The 18,790-nt window shown below is 39.4% G+C and overlaps 1 protein-coding gene across 3 annotated transcripts in view; it reads right to left on the reverse strand.

Annotated features, from left to right (window-relative positions):
- Nucleotides 1-18,790, reverse strand: part of LOC144491354 (SH2/SH3 adapter protein NCK1-like) — a 211,749-nt gene that overhangs the window by 61,731 nt on the left and 131,228 nt on the right. For all 3 annotated transcript variants that reach the window (XM_078209047.1, XM_078209048.1, XM_078209049.1), the window contains one exon: nucleotides 4,908-5,151. In XM_078209047.1, coding sequence (XP_078065173.1) covers nucleotides 4,908-5,133 — 226 coding nt within the window. In that variant the 5' untranslated portion in view covers nucleotides 5,134-5,151. The remainder of the gene's footprint in view (nucleotides 1-4,907; nucleotides 5,152-18,790) is intronic.

Below are 18,790 nucleotides of genomic sequence, written 5' to 3' on the forward strand. Positions count from 1 at the left end.
AACATAAATCAAATTCACATGTGCACAGAGAACTTGTATTACTAACATCAATGAAACGCTGTTCCCTCTCTACAGGAATAACAGAAGAGCATTTAGAAAAGTGGTCTCTTGCATTGGAGGTGAACTTCAACTGGGATTTATTGGACTGACATTCCAACTGGCTGCAGTGAACTGCAGAAGTAAAATGGCTAATACCTGCAAAACCAGACTGCCATGTGGCAAACTGTCATAAGGTACAATCTTAAAAGAGCTGTCAGCAATGCAGAGATGTTAGGATTGAGATTTGATTCTAACCTTATTTAAATAAATGAAGTTGTGTTTAGTTTTAAGAAGCATATTTTAAAAAGGCTACATTTTTAAGGAAGCACAAGTGAGTCATACAGCAAATCAGAGACTTGAGGGCCCATTTACCAATCAGCCATGAATCTCCTCAGCATTTGTGGCTGGTCACAAGCTGTTTTAATTAAGGGTTAGGAGTAAGGTAAATGTCTCAAAACCCATGCCTAAAAATCAGACTGGTTCAATTGAAGTTTCAGCTTATAATGAGTCAGACCTTCTATTTGTTCAAGCAGAAACATTTGACACTGTTTCTTCAAGGTTCAGTGAATCAAGATGGCAAATTCCTTTCAGTTTAACTTTACAATTAGTAGGGAACACAATGACTGTTGTTCCACTCCAATTAATGTCTAAATCTAAGATGAAGTTGAATTAAGATCACCTCGGTGTCGTGCAATATTCATCTTTCACTGTCATCAAAACCATGATATAAACTTTTAATAGGAATGCAGAGTAATTTTCATATTTTATTCATAAAACCATATACTTTCCCTGAAAACTTTTTGAATTGTTCAAGAGGTTTACATTTGATTTGACAGACAGAGTGAGAGAGGGGGAAAGGAGTTGAAATAAGGATAACCAAGTTGACAAAAAATTTAACACGTCACCTTATGGCTCACTTTTTTTTCATAGAATCCTGCAGTGCAGGAGGCCATTCGGCCCATCGAGTCTGCACCGACAACAATTCCACCCAGGCCCTATCCCCGTAACCCCACGTATTTACCCAGCTAGCCTCCTTGACACTAAGGGGCAATTTAGCATGGCCAATCAACCTAATCTGCACATCTTTGGACTGTGGGAGGAAACCGGAGCACCCGGAGGAAACCCACGCAGACACAGGGAGAACATGTAAGCTCCACACAGAAAGTAACCCGAGGCTGGGATTGAACCCGGATTCCTGGTGCTATGAGGTAGCAGTGCTAACCACTGTGCCATTATTTGTTTGACAGTACCTTTTTTATCTCAATTCAACGTGACTTTCCACTGCTTCTGTGCCACCAGGTGTTCGTTGCAACATCCAGTCTTAAATGAGCTACAATTTCCAACAACTAAATACTGCAGACAGAAGGTATTGTTTCATTCTCTTCTATAAGCTGCACACACTTGCCATCAATTCCACTCCTCTCCTTGACCACTATCTCAGACTTTTCTCAATCTCTGCATCTGAAGTTGTGATTCTATATGTTCTGCATCACAACAACAAAAACGTGTTCTCACCACAAAACTGCCTTCTTCTGTCCCAGCCTCAGCCCAACCAATGTTCATGTTCTTGTCACTTTCAGACTCAACGATGCCAATGGTCTCCAGGTTACTTCCCATTCTTCAAATACTGTGTACTTCAGCCTAACCAAACTTCTGCTGCCAGTGCCACAGTTCCAGCTGACTCAAAAGTTTTCAATTTTTAAAATTTCAAATTAGGAATTCACTACCACAGAAAGTAATTGAGGCCAAAATGTTGTGTGATGATTTCAAGAAGAAATTAGATATGGCTCTTGGTGCCAAAGGGATCAAGGTATATGGGAGAAGAGGAGGATCAGGATATTGAATATGATCAACCATGATCATAATGAATGGTGGAGCAGGCTCAAAGGGTCTACTCCTGCTTTTAGATATATATATGAAAATTCCCATAGCCAAGGGAATCATAAATTGTACAAAAACTAAGTATAGCCAGTAAGGAAGGCAGCAAAATTATATAGCACAGTCCAGTAAGAATACGTCAGTAGTAAGAGTATGATAACGAATGAACCATGTTGCTGGATTAGTATTCCAGAGGCCTGTACTAATAATCTGGAGAAAATAAATACAAATCTCACTCTGGCTGTTCAAGGGGCGGCACAGTGGCAAGCACTGTTGCCTCACAGTGCCAGGGACCCGGGTTCGATTCCTGGCTTGGGTCATTGTCTGTTCGGAGTCTGCACGTTCTCCCAGTGTCTGCATGGGTTTCCTCTGGGTGCTCTGGTTTCCTCCCATATTCCAAAAGATGCTCTGGATAGGTGCATTGGCCGTGCTGAATTCTTCCTCAGTGTATCCGAATAGGCGCCAGAATGAAGCAACTAGGGATTTTTCACATTAACTTCGTTGCAGTGTTAATGCAAGCCTACTCGTGACTAATAAATTTTAAAAACTAATTTGAATTCAGTTTTAAAAGATTTGGAAATCAAACCATGATGTCCATGTCACAAACAATAAGATTGCCTACTGCTGGTTTGAAAATCCTAAACTATCAAAATCCTGCCTAATTTTGAATCAGCTTTTAGCAGTTTGTGTTCAATTGTGGGTAGAATGGCGAGATTAATGAGAATTAATCATGGACACATCTGGAAGCAATTCCTCAAATGACTGTTGTCCCATAGATAAACAAAAAGTCAAAATACACACTCGTCCACAGTCAGTGTTCCCTGGAGGTGCAGAGTAATATTTGTGGAGTCACTTTTGACTTGCATTATTTTGGTTCTGTGATTTTTCACAGTAAGAGCATGCTGACCTGTTATCCCTATAACTCAATCATTGTTGCATGAATGAACAACATAGTTGAATCGGCTCAGTTATTCCCTATTGAAAAACACTTCTTCACTGATTCCTAAAACTGGCCGTACCATTTTCCTATGCTATTTGCCAGCAAAGATCTCCCAAGAATGTGTGTCAAAGTACAAATACAGGCAAAATGTTAGTTTCATATACATTACAGATGATTCAGAATGTATTACAATCTCAAATATTTGTGTAATACATTCTGAATCATCTGTAATGTATATGAAACTAACATTTTGCCTGTAGTTGTACTTTGATAAGACATCTTCAACCTCTCTTTACAACAATCTGAGATCCCTATCTGCTTCAAGAAGACGACCATCATCCCAGTACCCAAGAAAAACCAAGCAGCGTGCCTTAATGCTATCGGCCGGTGGCTCTGACATCCATCATTATGAACTGCTTTGAAATGTTAGCCATGGCACAAATCAATTCCAGCCTCCCGGACTACCTGGATCCACTACAGTTTGCCTATCACTGCAACAGGTCCACAGCAGATGCCATCTCCCTGGCCCTGCACTCAACCCTGGAACTATTGACTACAGCTCAGCCTTCAACACCATTATTCCCACAAACTCATCTCCAAACTCCGTGGCCTGGGCCTCGGCACCTCCCTCTGCGACTGGATCCTGAACTTCCTAACTCACAGACCACAATTAGTAAGGATAGGCAACACCACCTCCTCCACAATCATCCTCAATGCTGGTGCCCCACAAGGCTGTGTTCTCAGCCCCCTACTATACTCCTTATACACCTAAGACTGTGGCCAAATTCCCCTCCAATTCAATTTTCAAGTTTGCTGATGACACCACCATAGTGGGTCAGATCTCAAACAATGATGAGACAGAGTACAGGAATGAGATAGAGAATCTGGTGAACTGATGCGGCGACAATAATCTCTCCCTCAACGTCAACAAAACGAAGGAGATTGTCATCAACTTCAGGAAGCGTAAAGGAGAACATGCCCCTGTCTACGTCAATAGGGACGAGGTAGGAAGGGTCGAGAGCTTCACGTTCTTAGGTGTCAAATCACCAACAACTTGTCCTGGTCCTCCCATGCCGACACTATGGTTAAGAAAGCCCTAGCTATGAATACAACACTACATTCTGCACTCTCTCGTTTCCTTCTCTATGAACGGTATGCTTTGTCTGCAAGTGCGCAAGGCACAATACTTTTCACTATGTTAATACATGTGACAATAATAAATAAAATAAAATCTAGAACTTGTGAAAAACTTTGAGATTTACAATAGCTAATCTGTGTCGAAATCATATTACCATTTTTCCAATAATCGATTATTTTTTGTTGCACAATTTAATATTTTTTTAAATTTGAGATATCCATGATTAGCTGTACTTGTGCAGAAACTGCCCATTTGCAATGCGTTTGGAAATAAAGGCTGTGATTTATGCTTTCGAGTTAGTCTAGTAATCAGCAAAAATGTACGTGAAGTTCAATCTGTTTTGTGAGCATTATGAAAAGAAGTGGCTACAGTAAACGGGATTGTGCAGGTCTACTTCTTCAAATAGTTAATTAATGTTGATCTTAAAGCTCCTTTTTAAATAATGCACATAATCAATGCTAGTGTATATAAACTCAGAAGAACTGTTTACCTTACAAGTCTACATCAATCATTCTTCAAAAAAACTCATTCGAGATAAATGTTTTAGAATGAGAGGATTTCTAGTTCATTTGCATTGTGTCCTACTTACTTGTACATGTTAAGTTTATGAAAGCAACATAGAAAAGGAACAGATGTTTGAAAGAGCATTATATTCAGCGGCACAGTATTTTTATTGCATATATTTCCTCTATTACCACCCACCCATCTGCCCAATTTCAGTTATTTAAATACCTACTGGGATTTCTAGCTTTCGCTGCTGCAATAATTCCCTCATGATTATGACTGCTGACATTTATAATTTGGTGTCACACTCTGACAGGAAGAGTTTTCAATAAAAACAATGAGTTTTTTTTTAATCAATTTGTTTAACTGTCACAATACTCCAACATATATTACCAATGACAAACTTACCCAAGGTATCCTTTAGATTCTTCACAATAGAAGCTTTCCTAGCACTGTTCTTTCTTTCCACATAATTTGAAGGTACAAAGCCAGTTCTGTTTGTGGAGTTTCGCACACGCCACCATGACTTGGAGTCATCTAGCAGCCATAATCGTTCATTCTTCTTGATGTCCAGCTCTTGCTCCTGCTGAGCCACATAGTCAAACTTGGCAATCACTATCACCTCTTCCGTCATCTTCCCGTTGGCTTAGCACTGCAAATTCAAAAAGAAAGACATTATTATCACCACAGAATGCTGTAAAAAGACTTCAGAATACCATGCTTAAAACATTCCCGGGAAGGGAGCTAACCTGTGTACATACTTTAAAAGCTGAAAGAAAAAACAGTTTTAAAGTGCAAACATCCTTAGTTAGGGTTGTACTTGGAAGTTTTTAGGAATGCAAGTTCAAACTCAAATGCAGTCTGTGAACTGACTATTCTCAAAAGATACCCAAAACAAAACTTCAATGATTTTATGAAAATTGATAGAAAAAAGAAAATCTTTCAAGATAATAATTCCAATATTATTTTCCATTTAGTTATGTGGCTAACCCAGCATAACAACAATCTTTTTTTTGACCTGCAAAAGTTTCCAGTGTTGTCAGCCCTGGCAGCTCTGTTGTCACCAAACTAGAAGGTTGAGAGCTCAAACTCTACTCCAGAAACTTGAGCACATAATCTGGATGGAAACTTCATACAGTACCAAAAATGTTCTGCACTATTGGAGACATAGTCTTTCACAAAGACATGAAACTGAAGCCTTGGGCCATCCTTTCAGGTGGATGTGAAAGATTCCGTGGCACATTCGATTAAAAAAAGCTGACAAACTCTACTGGCGTCTACATCACGTCACAGACACCTTATCTGGTCATTAATCTAAAGGTCAGGTACAAATTGGTGTTGGCCATACTGGGGGAAAAAAAAGACTGTTAAAGCCATTGCACTATGAAAAGGATACTCTGGTTCAGAATTGTACAATGCTACAAAAACATTTTTTAAACAAACACAAAACAACCCATATTCTTTACAAATGCTCTAGTCTGACTTATAAATTGCATGGTCAACCTATTTTAACCTCTTTACCCAAAAGCAGAAACAGTGATTGTCTCGGTTCATGGAATATTTACTGGATCTTAAATTTTCAAGGTTATCTACCAGTTATATTGATGATTTGGAGGAAGGAATAGAGTGTAGTACGGCCAAATTTGCACATGATAAAAAAGTGGAAGGGAAGGCAGGTTGTAAGGAGGATATAGTTTACAGAGAGATACTGATAGGTTAAGTGAGTGGGCAGAAAATTGACAAATGGAATTCAACATGGGAAAATGTGAGATTGTTCATTTTGAAAGAAGGAATAAGGCAGCAGATTATTAAAGTGGAGAGAAACTGCAAAAAACTGCAGCACAGAGGTAATTGGGGATCCTGGTTCACGAAACTCAGAAAGCCAGCATCCAGATGCAGAAGGTAATAGTGAAGGTAAATGGAATGCTGGCTTTTATTTCAAGGGTCTGGAGTGTAAAGCAAAGAGTTGTTGCTGCAACTGTAAAGGTACTAGTGAGGTCACAGTTAGAATACTGTGGACAGTTCTGGTCCCCTTATTTAAGGGAAGATGTATTAACACTTGCGGCAGTACCGAGGAGGTTTACTAGGATGATCCTCTTTATGCAAGGACTGAAGATTAAACAGTCTGGATCTGTACTCCTTAGGATTCAGAAGAATGAGAGATGATACGATTGAAACATATAGGATTCTTCGGGCATTTCTGGGAGGATGTTTTCACTCATTGGAGAGTGTAGCACAAGAGTTCATAATTGCAGAATAAGGGGATAATCATTTAAGATATCTTATGAAGTAGAATGGTGAATTTTTGGAATTCTTTACCCCAGGAAGCGGTGGAGGCCGGAGTCCTTGAACAGTCTCAAGACAGATAAATAGGCTTTTAATCAGCAGGGGAATTAAGGGTACTGAGATAAGGCAGGAGAGTGGATTGAGAGAGTGTTAGATCAGCCATGACCTTTTTAAATGGCAGAGCATGCTCGAAGGGATGAATGGCTGACTCCTGGTATTCCTTGTAGTCTTATTTTCTCCAGTGAATGATTCCTGAACATGAGGCTACAATCTTAAAATTACTGTTAGGGGAGGGGCAAAAGAAACAAACACCTATTGGGGTGGCACAGTGGTTAGTTAGCATTGCAGCCTGACAGCACCAGGGACCCAGGTTCAATTCTTGTCTCGGGTTACTGTCTAAGTGGAGTTTGCACGTGGAGTCAATAGGTTATTAATCAGTGGAGGAATTAAGAGTACAGAGATAAGGCAGGAGAATGGATTTAGAGTGTTAGATCAGCCATGATCTTATTAAATGGTAGAGCTGGCTTGAAGGGCTGAATGGCCTAGTCGGTTTCTTTTTCTTATGGTTAAGGATACATTTAATACACTAACTTTATGGATTGAAAATTACAAATGTGCCACTGAAGCTTAGTGGAAGTAATATCTTTTTTCCCATTGTATTGTTTACAGACAAATAAACTACCTCAAAACCTAATGGGCAGATCTCAATGAAATTTGAAACACAGAAAGGTATGGTCCAAGGAAGAACGGATTAATTTAAGGCAAAATCCTGGATCCAGATACTGGAATTCTAAAAAAATTGATCCATCCACTAACAGTAAGAGCTGGGCAAAAATTGACTTTTTCTTTTAGAATGTTGTGGATTGGCTGAGCTGCTGTAGTGTAATTTGATACAGCTATCAAAATGCAAGCAAAGTTTTGAGAGGAAGATGTTGGATGTGGATTGGCCTGAAGCCATTTGAATGAGATGGAAGCTCTTAATAAAAGGATTTTTCCAGCTTTGTAGTTACAGGGAGTCAACCAGGCAGGGAAAGGCCTTAAGGAAGAGCTGTGTACTTATAATAACAGAGCTAAAACAGTGTGGCAGAGGTATACAATTGACTGATTACCCTCTTCATTTGTATCAGTTCTGTCAAATGTAATAAAAAACTACTTTTCAAATCTATGAAGACTTTGCCAAGAATGTAGAATCGACCCATGTAAAAAAGCCTATGAAGCAGATAAGTGAATAACCATATAGCCCTGTAGAGAAAGGATTTTTTTTCTATTCCACAGAATGCTTCAAGTTTATTAGTCCACATTACTCTTTCATGCGATGTGGTGTCGTTGGCAGGGCCAGCATTTGTTGCCCATCCCTAATTGCCCCTTGAATTGAATGGTGGAATTTGTAGACAAAAAGCAGGAGGGAGACAAAATAGTCAGACTAAATTATGTTTGTCTCCATGTTATTGGTGGGGGGGCAGAAAGAAGGTCGAGGGAGAAAGTGTTGCAATCACCATTTCTGGTAAACTCAGCACACAAGTACAGGTGGCAGTAATCTTCTGCTTTAACTGAAATCTCAACACATCAGTGGTGCTGTAACATTAGGAATGCAGAGGAAGCAGACCATGTTTGCCCAAGAACTGAAAAAGTGGTTCCATATTATGACACCTCAAATCCTGAACAGAATGGAGATAAGTGGGGGAACTTGCCTCTCAACCACTGTTGTGAGTGCATGGGATTGATTATAAAAATAATTTGTATTGAAATTCTCTCTACTTCATTCCATTCTTACGGACAAATCACCCTTTTTTTCTAAGGCACATCGCTGTTCTTTTAGTTAAGAGTTCTGTTTACTGTCTAGATTGTAAAGATCCTTTTTATAAATACTGCCCCTCTGCTCTTTTAAAAGTCTCATCATCATGCTCCTCGTCAAAATACCCACCCTCAATCTCTCCGTGGCATGAAACTACTGCTTCATCTTCAACTTCTCCTTCATTGCCAAATTCCTTGAAGGTGTTGTTGCCTCCAAAATCCATGTTCATCTGAGTTTAAATTTCTTCAAATAAAATTTCCATCTGCCACAGCACTCAAACATATTCTAAGCAAACCAGTATTACATCCCATCATTGTGGGGAATTATCACTCCTCATTCTTCTCAAACCTCAGATGTTAACCATATCAATCAGATTTTTCTGAATTCCTTTGGGATGTTTCTCGCTCTGAAAGTTGCTAAATAAATGCAAGTTGTTCTTGTTGTTGTCAAAATATTTGCTCCAATCATTACAAATTATTTGCTTGTATGGTTATCTGATCAATGTTTTACAAAATAAGTTTTGAAAATGCAAAATTCTCCACTTTTCCTGGTACTCATGATTGCTCGGCAAATTATACTTTTTTTGGAATTGAAACTCCCTTCACGATTCGAATCAGATTCTAAACTTCTGAAAATAGACACATTAAAAAAAAATACAGCCTCCCTTCTCCTCCCCCAAAATGGCTATTCCCACAGGTTTTGGCCAATAACGAACTGTCCCCTTACCAGAGAGAATGATTGGGGGGGGTGGGGGGCTTTGCTGCAGTGCCCCACATTAATGAAGTTTGTAAAGGGAGGAGGACCAAACCTAAACTTTCATATTTTCTGATGAAAGGGATATTGATTGATACTAGTTACGTGCATTACATTTAATAAAGAGATTGGTTAAAAATAAACCTGAAAAGTCAAGTCAGCCAGCCTTTGAAGTTAACAGATTTATAAACACATTCACAAACTGCAAGAACATGCATGCTCAAGACAAAGATAAAGATCAACAATGGTGTAAATAGTTAACGCATCACTGCTCGCTGCAGAAAAAAAAGCAGATAATGCTTTGGGTATGTTTGAATAGATTAGATTGACACAATGGCTACAATTTTTTAATGTTCTTTTCTGAAGTTATGCAATATCACAACACAGAATTAATTTTAACTCATGTAAATCGAGTCAGCTATCAGAATGCAGTTGCTGCCTTTCTTTCTAATTCAAATGAGAGAAAAATGTAAACATAAAATCTTTGAAGTTCAAACTGGGAGGGAAACACACAAACTCTTTGACATATTAGTAGTTTAGCAACGAAAACAACCTGTGCACCAGGTTCATTCAAACATTCCACATGTTTGCACAAGCAACAGCACCAACAAACACATCTACAAGCTTCCTTCTCAACCAAGAACATCTAGACAACTCCTTTTAAGTTGAACTTTAAAATTTGCTTAAAAAAAAAATCAACCACTGTAGAACTAGTACCACACAAAAATGAACAAGCAGCTCACTGACCTAACCAGACATCATTCTGGAGTCTTGCTGCTTTGTTGCTGAATCCGGCCCTTGCTGGTAACATATTCAGAGACATTCTTTTGACTGTCAGTTATGTTTAGAGACAGATGGTGCCTCATGCTCAAGATCCAACTAGCAAACATTACGCATGGCATGCATAACAGCATCCAAACATTTGACACATCAGCACTGATCTTCTGTAATTAGTTGCATTATTCAAATAATTATTGATGTGCCACTTAAATGAAACCCAACCTCATTTGTGAAGAAACAGATCACTGCACCGTGTGTGCGTGTGTGCATGTGCGTACGTGTGGTTTGCAGGGGGTAGTGGTTTTATTATGCAGCATTTCATTAGCAAGGATAAACATTTGTTCAATAATGGAAGATAAAGAATTTTAAAAATCTGATTAAAATGTTGGGATTTTCAGGCCCCTAGGCAATACTTCCCATTGCTGCTACATGACCACGGTAATATAAAATTTGGGCAATAAATTGCACCCAGTCATATAAAGTCATGGCCCGCTGGAATAATAAGGTTTTAAAGAACGCCGACCTGCTCTGGAAAATCCATTTATGCCTTTTAGCCCATTTAGCTAATCAACTTTAGTCAGCCCTATATACTTAACTTTGGTAAATTTAAGATTTTTGTTCATGATTGGAGTATGTATTTATGATCACTATTTCCAAGTGGACCTTTTACTATGATGTTACTGATTAACCCTGCCTCATCGCACAATACGAGAACTGAAATAACTTTGTCCCCAGTTGGTTCCACAACATATTGCGCCAGGAAAGTGTCACAGAAGTATTCTACAAACTATTCCATAATGAGATTGAAAGCCCCTACAAATATTACATTGTTTTGCTATAAGCTCCAATAATTTATTGTTTAATTTTCTATCCAACAATTATTGTTAGGGGGCCTATGAACTACTCCCACAAACTTTATTTTTGAACCCTTGTTATCGCTAACCTCCACCCATACTAAGTCGACTTCTTAATTTTCTAAGCCATTATCTTTTCTTATTAATGTCCTTATGCAATAATCAATTATCAGAGCTATCCCTCTATTTCCATTCTGTCTAACTTTGAAATGTTTTGTCCCATTTAATATTTATTTCACAACCTCGATCACCTTGTATCTGTGTCTCGTAGGTTGATTAGATCTAAAACACTTACCTCTAATTGTGCCACCTTATTGATAAAGTGACTTCATTTTTGTACTACCATTCCCTGCACTCTGACGCACTGTTGCTATTGAACTCTTTCTCCCTTCCTGCCCCACTCAGCTCTTCTTTACCCACATTAATATACTTTTCTACTGCTCCAACTTTCATCTTAAAAATTTCTAAATCTCCTTTCACCCGAACCGTCCTCCACCTCTTGCTTATAGCAATTTTCCCAACTCTGACCATATTTGCAGGTGCATTCTTATGTTTATTTACTCTGTCCTTTCCTAGCACACTCTGGTTACCATTACTCACATAGCTACCCTGCACTATTGTTATATCCTTGCTCTTTAACTTTCCAAATCACCCCTTATGTAAACACACCCCTAGCCTCACTATTTAGTTTAAGTCCCTCTCTACAACCCCAGTTGCATGACTCATCAGGACACTGGCCCCAGCGCAGTTCAGGCGAGGCCCAGCTCAATGGTACAGTTCCTTCTTTCCCCAATTCTGATACCAGTGTCCAAACTGGATTTAATACTGGATCAATGAAATAAATACATGCTTGAAAGTTGCAGCTGCAATTTAAAAAAAAATTTGGGCCTCTTTTGCAAATGAACATATGACCATAACTACTTGGCAACTAAAAAGGTAGGCCAATCCACTATGCCTTCTCTTAACATGTCTGTTCACCCATCACCCAAATTGGCCTGGTCCAGAACAAGATGAATGTTCACAACCCCGAGGGGCTCAAGGTTGTCTACCAGTCATCTGAAGAGCCTTCCACCTCACAAAACTGAAGCCACTGCAGAAATAGTTTGAAGCACAGCAGACAAGCACTAAGGAATTGCACAAGAATGTTTCTTTTGGTGATTCTTGTCAAATATTATACACTGATGAATTGAGTTTTTGCAGTACATTTTTATTTCTCCATTAGGTACTGACAGTAACTTTTGCAGTGAAGTGAGGATGAGTGCTATAAGGTTGAATTGAGGGATATAAGCATAATGGTGAAGAGGATTACAACATTGATGGTAAACTGGAGACAGGAGGAATGGTTCACACAGGTGCTCTTGCATGAGCTGTTCTTTAAGATAGAGGCACTAGTGGTTGATGCTGCTCATGTACCTCTGTCTACTCTTCCTCCTCTGGTATTTCTTACTATCAAAACAATAGCAAGGGCAGGCTGCTAGTTAAGATGTGTGCAGCATATGACCACAAATCTGCATACATATTCAAAGCAGAAGTGCTGTTTGAACACATAAAACAGCTTGCTGGGTGATATTTCTGGTGGCAGAATGGCTCCCATTGTAGGACAGCTTTGTAGCAGTACCCAGGTTTCTGACAAGGATCATTAGCCAGGTTTGAAGAAGATATCCAGTAATTAGCCTGAAATTTGCCAATGATACCAAGCAAACAGTGAGGGTGATACCAATCAATTGCAACAGAACATAGTAGGCTAGTAGAATGGGCAGGCAAGAGGCAATTGGAACTTAATGCAGAGAAGTGAGGTAATACATTTTGCTAGAAGGGATGGAAACAGACAATAGATATTTAATGACATTGTTGTGAGGTGTATGAAAGGACTGAAGGGATTCATGCGCATTGATCTTTTAAGGTGGTGGGCATATTGAGAGAGTGGTTAGCAAAGCATATGGGATCTAGGATCTTGGGCTTCATAAACCAAGGTATTCATTACAAAAGCTGGGAAGCTGTGCTGAACCCAAAAGAAGATCTGGTCAGGCCACAACTAGATCATTGCATCCAGTTCTGGTCACCATACTTTGGGAATGATGCAAGGGTCCTTGAGGGAGTGTGGAAGAGACTTACCAGAATGATTCCATGCATGGAGGAAATTTTAGTTGTAAAGTCAAGTTGGAGAAGCTGGGGTTGTTCTCCCTTGAAGCAAAGGTGGTTGAGGGTAGGTCCGAGAGGGATACAATATTTAGACAAGTTTAAATAGACAAAACAAAAGCCATTAACTGACAGTACAAAGACTGGGGCATAGGTTTAAGCTTTTGGGCAAGAGATAAAAGGGGGGTGCGGGAAAATAGGTTTTCAAAATGCAGCAAGTAATAATGACCAGGAATCTACTGACCAAGAGGTTGGTGGAAGCAGAAATTATCAATGATTTTGAAAGAAATTTGGATATGCACTCAAGGGAAACAAACAGTGTTACATGGATAGAGTGGGAGACTGGAGCTTACAGGAGTGCTCTATGGAGAGCTGCATTGACTCAATAAGCCAAATAGCTTCCTTCTGTGCTATAATGACACAATGACTCAGAGGAACATAATCTGATAAGACAGGCCACAAACCTCTAGCACAGAATGAGCATATGCCCACCACCTATTTTAGTCTGAGTTTCCTGTTTTACACAGCGTGATTGAAATGCTAGGCCCACAAATTTCAAGCAAATGTATAAAAATGCACAATGGAAACAGTACCAGAAGTTTCAGCAAATTGCAGATTCTGTAGGATCAACATGAATTTAAATTATACTAGTTAAACTAAGTGATATGAAAAGTACCAACATTATAAATCAAGAAAGTCACTGTTGCATTTGGCATGGGAAAGGGGAAGGACTGGTGAACAACCCAATTTTAGAATGAAGGTCAGAGATTCTGAGAGAATTTAAAGATGCTGTGTCATAATTCCAAAGACAACCACATTTAACCCATCGGCACCAAACTAGGCATGGCTGTGCAGCACTTCTTTGCCAGTGCCAAGAACATTGTTGGTGTCCTTAATTTGTAGCCTGTGAACTTTTAACCTGGTGTTGTGAGACTTGGACTTTAACCTGGTGTTGTGAGACTTCTTACTGAACTTTTAGTTCTGCAGATTTTATCAGCAGGATATTGGCCAGCTAAACAACTTCAGCTCACAGGACAGCCAGCAATGAGGAGTGTCCATGATGATTCAAATGCTGACATTAACTTAATTACTTTGTGTTACAGGGTTATTCATAAAAGGACAATTCCAATGCCTCCATGGAAACATGGTTTCAATTTAAGGAACGAGTGAGTGGTTGGGAGTCTGGGAGGCAACAATGGGGGAGTGAAGTGAAATGAAAAATGTAACAGTTAAGGATTCTCATCTATCTTAATGCACGGTGGGAATATGGGATAGTCAGTATCAAAAGTGGATTTTAGCCAGCTGTTCCCCTCATTGGAAATCACTGAGCAGATCTAACTTTTTGCTCCATGAATTTTTCAGATGCTATATGTTTTTGCACTTGTTCACAAATTGCAGTGCACTGTCAAGACCACCTTGCAGTCTCAGACCAGACTTTAAAAATGAATTCTATGAATCAAATATGGAGCCTTTGGTCTTATAGCATTCAAGAGCATGTGTTTGGGCTTGACAATGGTAAGGCATCCATGGGGGAGAAACAACAAGAGTTTGCATTCAAACTCATGCACTTTTGACTTTCTTGTACCTTTACATGAAAACTGTCACTATGAGCAATAATTCAGCTTCTGGATGTAAATGTTCAAAAACAGTTCTATTGTAATATGCCATAAAGGGATAGCAGCATGCCATTCACTAGGAAGGAAGTGTGTTATGTGATCCTGTTTTATTTCCACTTTTGCTGTCAGCTGGGCACACACACACAGCTCTGATGTCGTCAAGCTTTATTTGCATCTATATCAGTTCACATGTATCTAGATTCATAAATGGACCCACAAGTTGTTTATCCAATCCCTTATGAGTGAATGGTGCCTTTATATCGTAACAAGCTCCAATTCTAGGTCCTGCTTAAGACATCTGGATGGGTACATGAATAGGGCAGAAATAGAGGGATATAGACGAGTAAAGGCAGAAGTTTAGTTAGGCCATCACGATCAGCAGAGGCTTGGAGGGCCGAATGGCCTGTTCCCGTGCTGTACTTTTCTTTGTTCAAATTCTAGGTCCTACTTAAGACAGTTACAACACTTACCATAAGTCCAGCACATTCAGAAGGAAACCATTGTATTGCTATTAAGTAATATACTGTGGGTTTTGCTGGAAAAATTGAGTTACAATCAAATTATCTTTGAAGTAGAACAGGTAGATGGTCACCAACTGGTGCAGGGGTTAAAAATAGATTATACGCAAGAATGGGTGTTGCTGACCAAATGGTTCAGGGCAGAACAGGACATTGAATTTTATGAACAAGGGTGCAAATTTTGTGAAATGATACGTGCATATTATGTTATTGATTATATTCTTATAGTGTTATGGTGTTAAATTGGATGGCACCCAAACAATTCATTCTCTGAGCAATTTGCTTTTTGATGGATGCTAGCTCCACCACTAAAAAAGAAAAATTTGGTTTTGTACAGGTTGCTTGTGCCTGACCCGAAACTGGTAGCTATTCTGTCCAATGGTAATCTGATATTTCAGCAAGTTAGCATACTTACCTAAATATTCCCTAAAGATGGCAATACAGATGGCCAAGGTGAATTAAGAAGGCATATGGCATGCTTGCCTTCATTGGCTGGGGCTTTGAGTACAAGGGTTGGGAAATCATGCTGCAGCTATATAAAACCTTGGTTAGGCCGCATTTGGAGTATTGTGCACAGTTCTGGTCACCACACTACCAGAAGAATGTGGAAGCTTTGGAGAGAGTGCAAAGAAGGTTCACCAGGATGTTGCCTGGTCTCGAAGGTGTTAATGAGGAGAGGTTGAATAAACTAGAATTGTTTTCACTGGAAAGATGGAGGCTGAGGGGCGACCTGATAGAGGTCTACAAAATTATGAGAGGCATGGACAGGATGGATAGTCAGAGGCATTTTTCCAGGGTGGAAATGTCAATTACAAGGGGGCACAAGTTCAAGATGAGAAGGGGGTAAATTTAAGGGAGATGTGCAGAGGAAGTTTTTCACGCAGCGAGTGCCGAGTGCCTGGTGCGCGCTGTAAGGGCGGAAGCTTTTTTTTTTAGTTTAGTTGAGGCATCATGATCAGCATTGGCTTGGAAGGCTGACGGGCCTGCTCCTGTGCTGTACTTTTCTTTGTTCTAAATAGAGTTTGGTTATTTAAGAAAGCAGTCTTTGCAATTATAGCTCTCCACCATTTCAGGGGGTTACAGGAAAGAAAGCAAGCAGAAAAAGTGATGGATGAAACATTGAAAAAGTTATTTTTGTATTGCAATACGGCAGATATATTCACTGCATCAGTCACTGTATAGACCGCTAAATTCGGTCAGGGAGTATATTAAGTAACCAAGTAACTACTTCAACATGACACCAGCAAACTTCACTAGCATCAACAACACATAAAGATTGGTGCAATGGCTAGTGATGTGTATCTCACCAACTACCAGAGCATTATTACTTAAAACAAGTGCTTATCTTTCCAACGATGACCCCATTTTGAGACTTGAAAATTGCAGTGGCCAGAGTGTGAGCCAAGTGAATAGAGCAGCTGAGAACGGGAAAATTGGGATGGGGGTTTGCTGTTTAAGCCGGGTCATTTTTAAAATGAAAAACATCTACCTTTCCACTGAACTTTTTGGTTTGCGAATCAGGCCTCAAAGATTGGTCAACTAGGCCACGCTCACCATTGAAAAAAAAAATAGCTCACAGCTGTTAAACATTTGGTCGGAGCTTCGCAGCAGTCATTATGGCCTCAGACTCATGACCACAAACCTTCATCCCACGGTCCCCACAATTTGGGAAGCCCTGACTGAAAACATTGCAACAATACGCTTACACAGTCACCCTCTACATAAAACCTGCCAGTTTTCATTAAATTTTCAACTGACAAAGATTCAAGCCCACTATTTTTCTTTGCAAACAAAGCATTAAAAAGTTTAGGGAGTCACATGATAAGTGATGATATAAGATTGTTCACAACAATTTTGAGAGGCAGTCTCTGAAGGCAGCCAACCATAACATGACAGAGACTTTCCAGTAAGCTTCACCATTTAACTAATACGCGATACTGTCCAATAGTGTTCACCCAACGTGTGACGATAAAGTTGTGCAATAAATTACCAATAATTGGGAAGGAAATTTGTAATGGAATATTTACATACAATGAGAGGAAATTCCTTTCTTACATTTCTTCCACAGACTGCAACTTGGCTGATGGATTAAATTTAAAACAGGAAATTCCATCATACCTTTCTGCTGATCTGTTCACTTATAAGCACAGTAAGAAGTCTCACAACACCAGGTTAAAGTCCAACAGGTTTATTTGGTAGCAAATACCATAAGCTTTCGGAGCACAGCTCCTTCGTCAGATGGAGTGGATATCTGTTCTCAAACAGTGCAAACAGACACAGAAATCAAATGACAGAATACTGATTAGAATGCAAATCTCTACAGCCAGCCAGTCTGGTTCTGGTTCTGGTTCTGTCTGGAGACAATACACATCTCTTTAACCTGTGTTGAATGCTCCCTCCACCCACATTGTCTGTACATTTAAGACCTGGCTGGCTGTAGAGATTTGCATTCTAATCAGTATTCTGTAACTTGATTTCTGTGTCTGTGCACTGTTTGAGAACAGATATCCACTCCATCTGACGAAGGAGCTGTGCCCCGAAAGCTTATGGTATTTGCTACCAAATAAACCTGTTGGACTTTAACATGGTGTTGTGAGACTTCTTACTGTGCTTACCCCAGTCCAACGCCGGCATCTCCACATCACTTATAAGCAAGCAAACCTGAAAATCGTATTTATTTCATTTGCATAAGACCAATGTTTACAGATCAACAGTATCTCATTGCTTGCGAGACTTTTTGGGATGTCTTGAGAACGTTATAGGTTATTTCTTTCCATTTTCATGAATTAAGCATCTTTAAAATAAGCCTTTCATTACGCTTATTATCACTGTGATTTTCAGAGATCACTAATTTTCCACCAAACAGTTGCATTTACCTAGAGAGTAAAACAAATTATTTGTACTCTTGCATTATTAATAATATGAAGTTAGCACTCAACTCATCACGAGATAATAACCCTTTTGCAATTTCCTCTTCACATATATTCTTTGATTCCACTCAACCAGTTTTGCTCCTCACTAAAACATTATCATATCAAAGAGATTTTCATCTTTCCTTCTCAGTACATAGGGTTTTTTAAAATGGGGTTCACAACCCACACTTGGATGTTGAAAACGGGTCACTGGTATCCGGTTTTTTAAAAAAATGTGGGATGTTCTGTGATCTTGTTCAAAAGAAAAGCAGGATGTTCTGTTTATAGCACGCATTTTGTAGAACTCAGTACGACAACGAGGATCTCTTGACTCAGATGATGACATAGCTAGCAAGAGGAGGAAAAGCTTAGTATTGCCTCATACAATTCAAGTTATGCGCACTTTTATGAAAGGAAAAGGTAAGGTGTATTTTTAAATGCACAGTAAACCCTGCTTAGATTGCAATTGCAGAAGCAGGACTACAGCTTGCCTGGTCAATGGGTCGGGAGGGGCAGTCATTTTGTAGAAGTGGGTCACCAGAAAAAAAGTTCGAAAACTACTGGTCTGGACCTTGGCTGAGCCCAAATTTAGTGATCATGTGCAACAAACATTTTTCAGTTCTGCACACAACTGTTCA

The sequence above is a fragment of the Mustelus asterias genome, chromosome 3 (genome assembly GCF_964213995.1).
Source record: "Mustelus asterias chromosome 3, sMusAst1.hap1.1, whole genome shotgun sequence".
In the NCBI taxonomy this organism is placed as follows: Eukaryota; Metazoa; Chordata; class Chondrichthyes; order Carcharhiniformes; family Triakidae; genus Mustelus; species Mustelus asterias.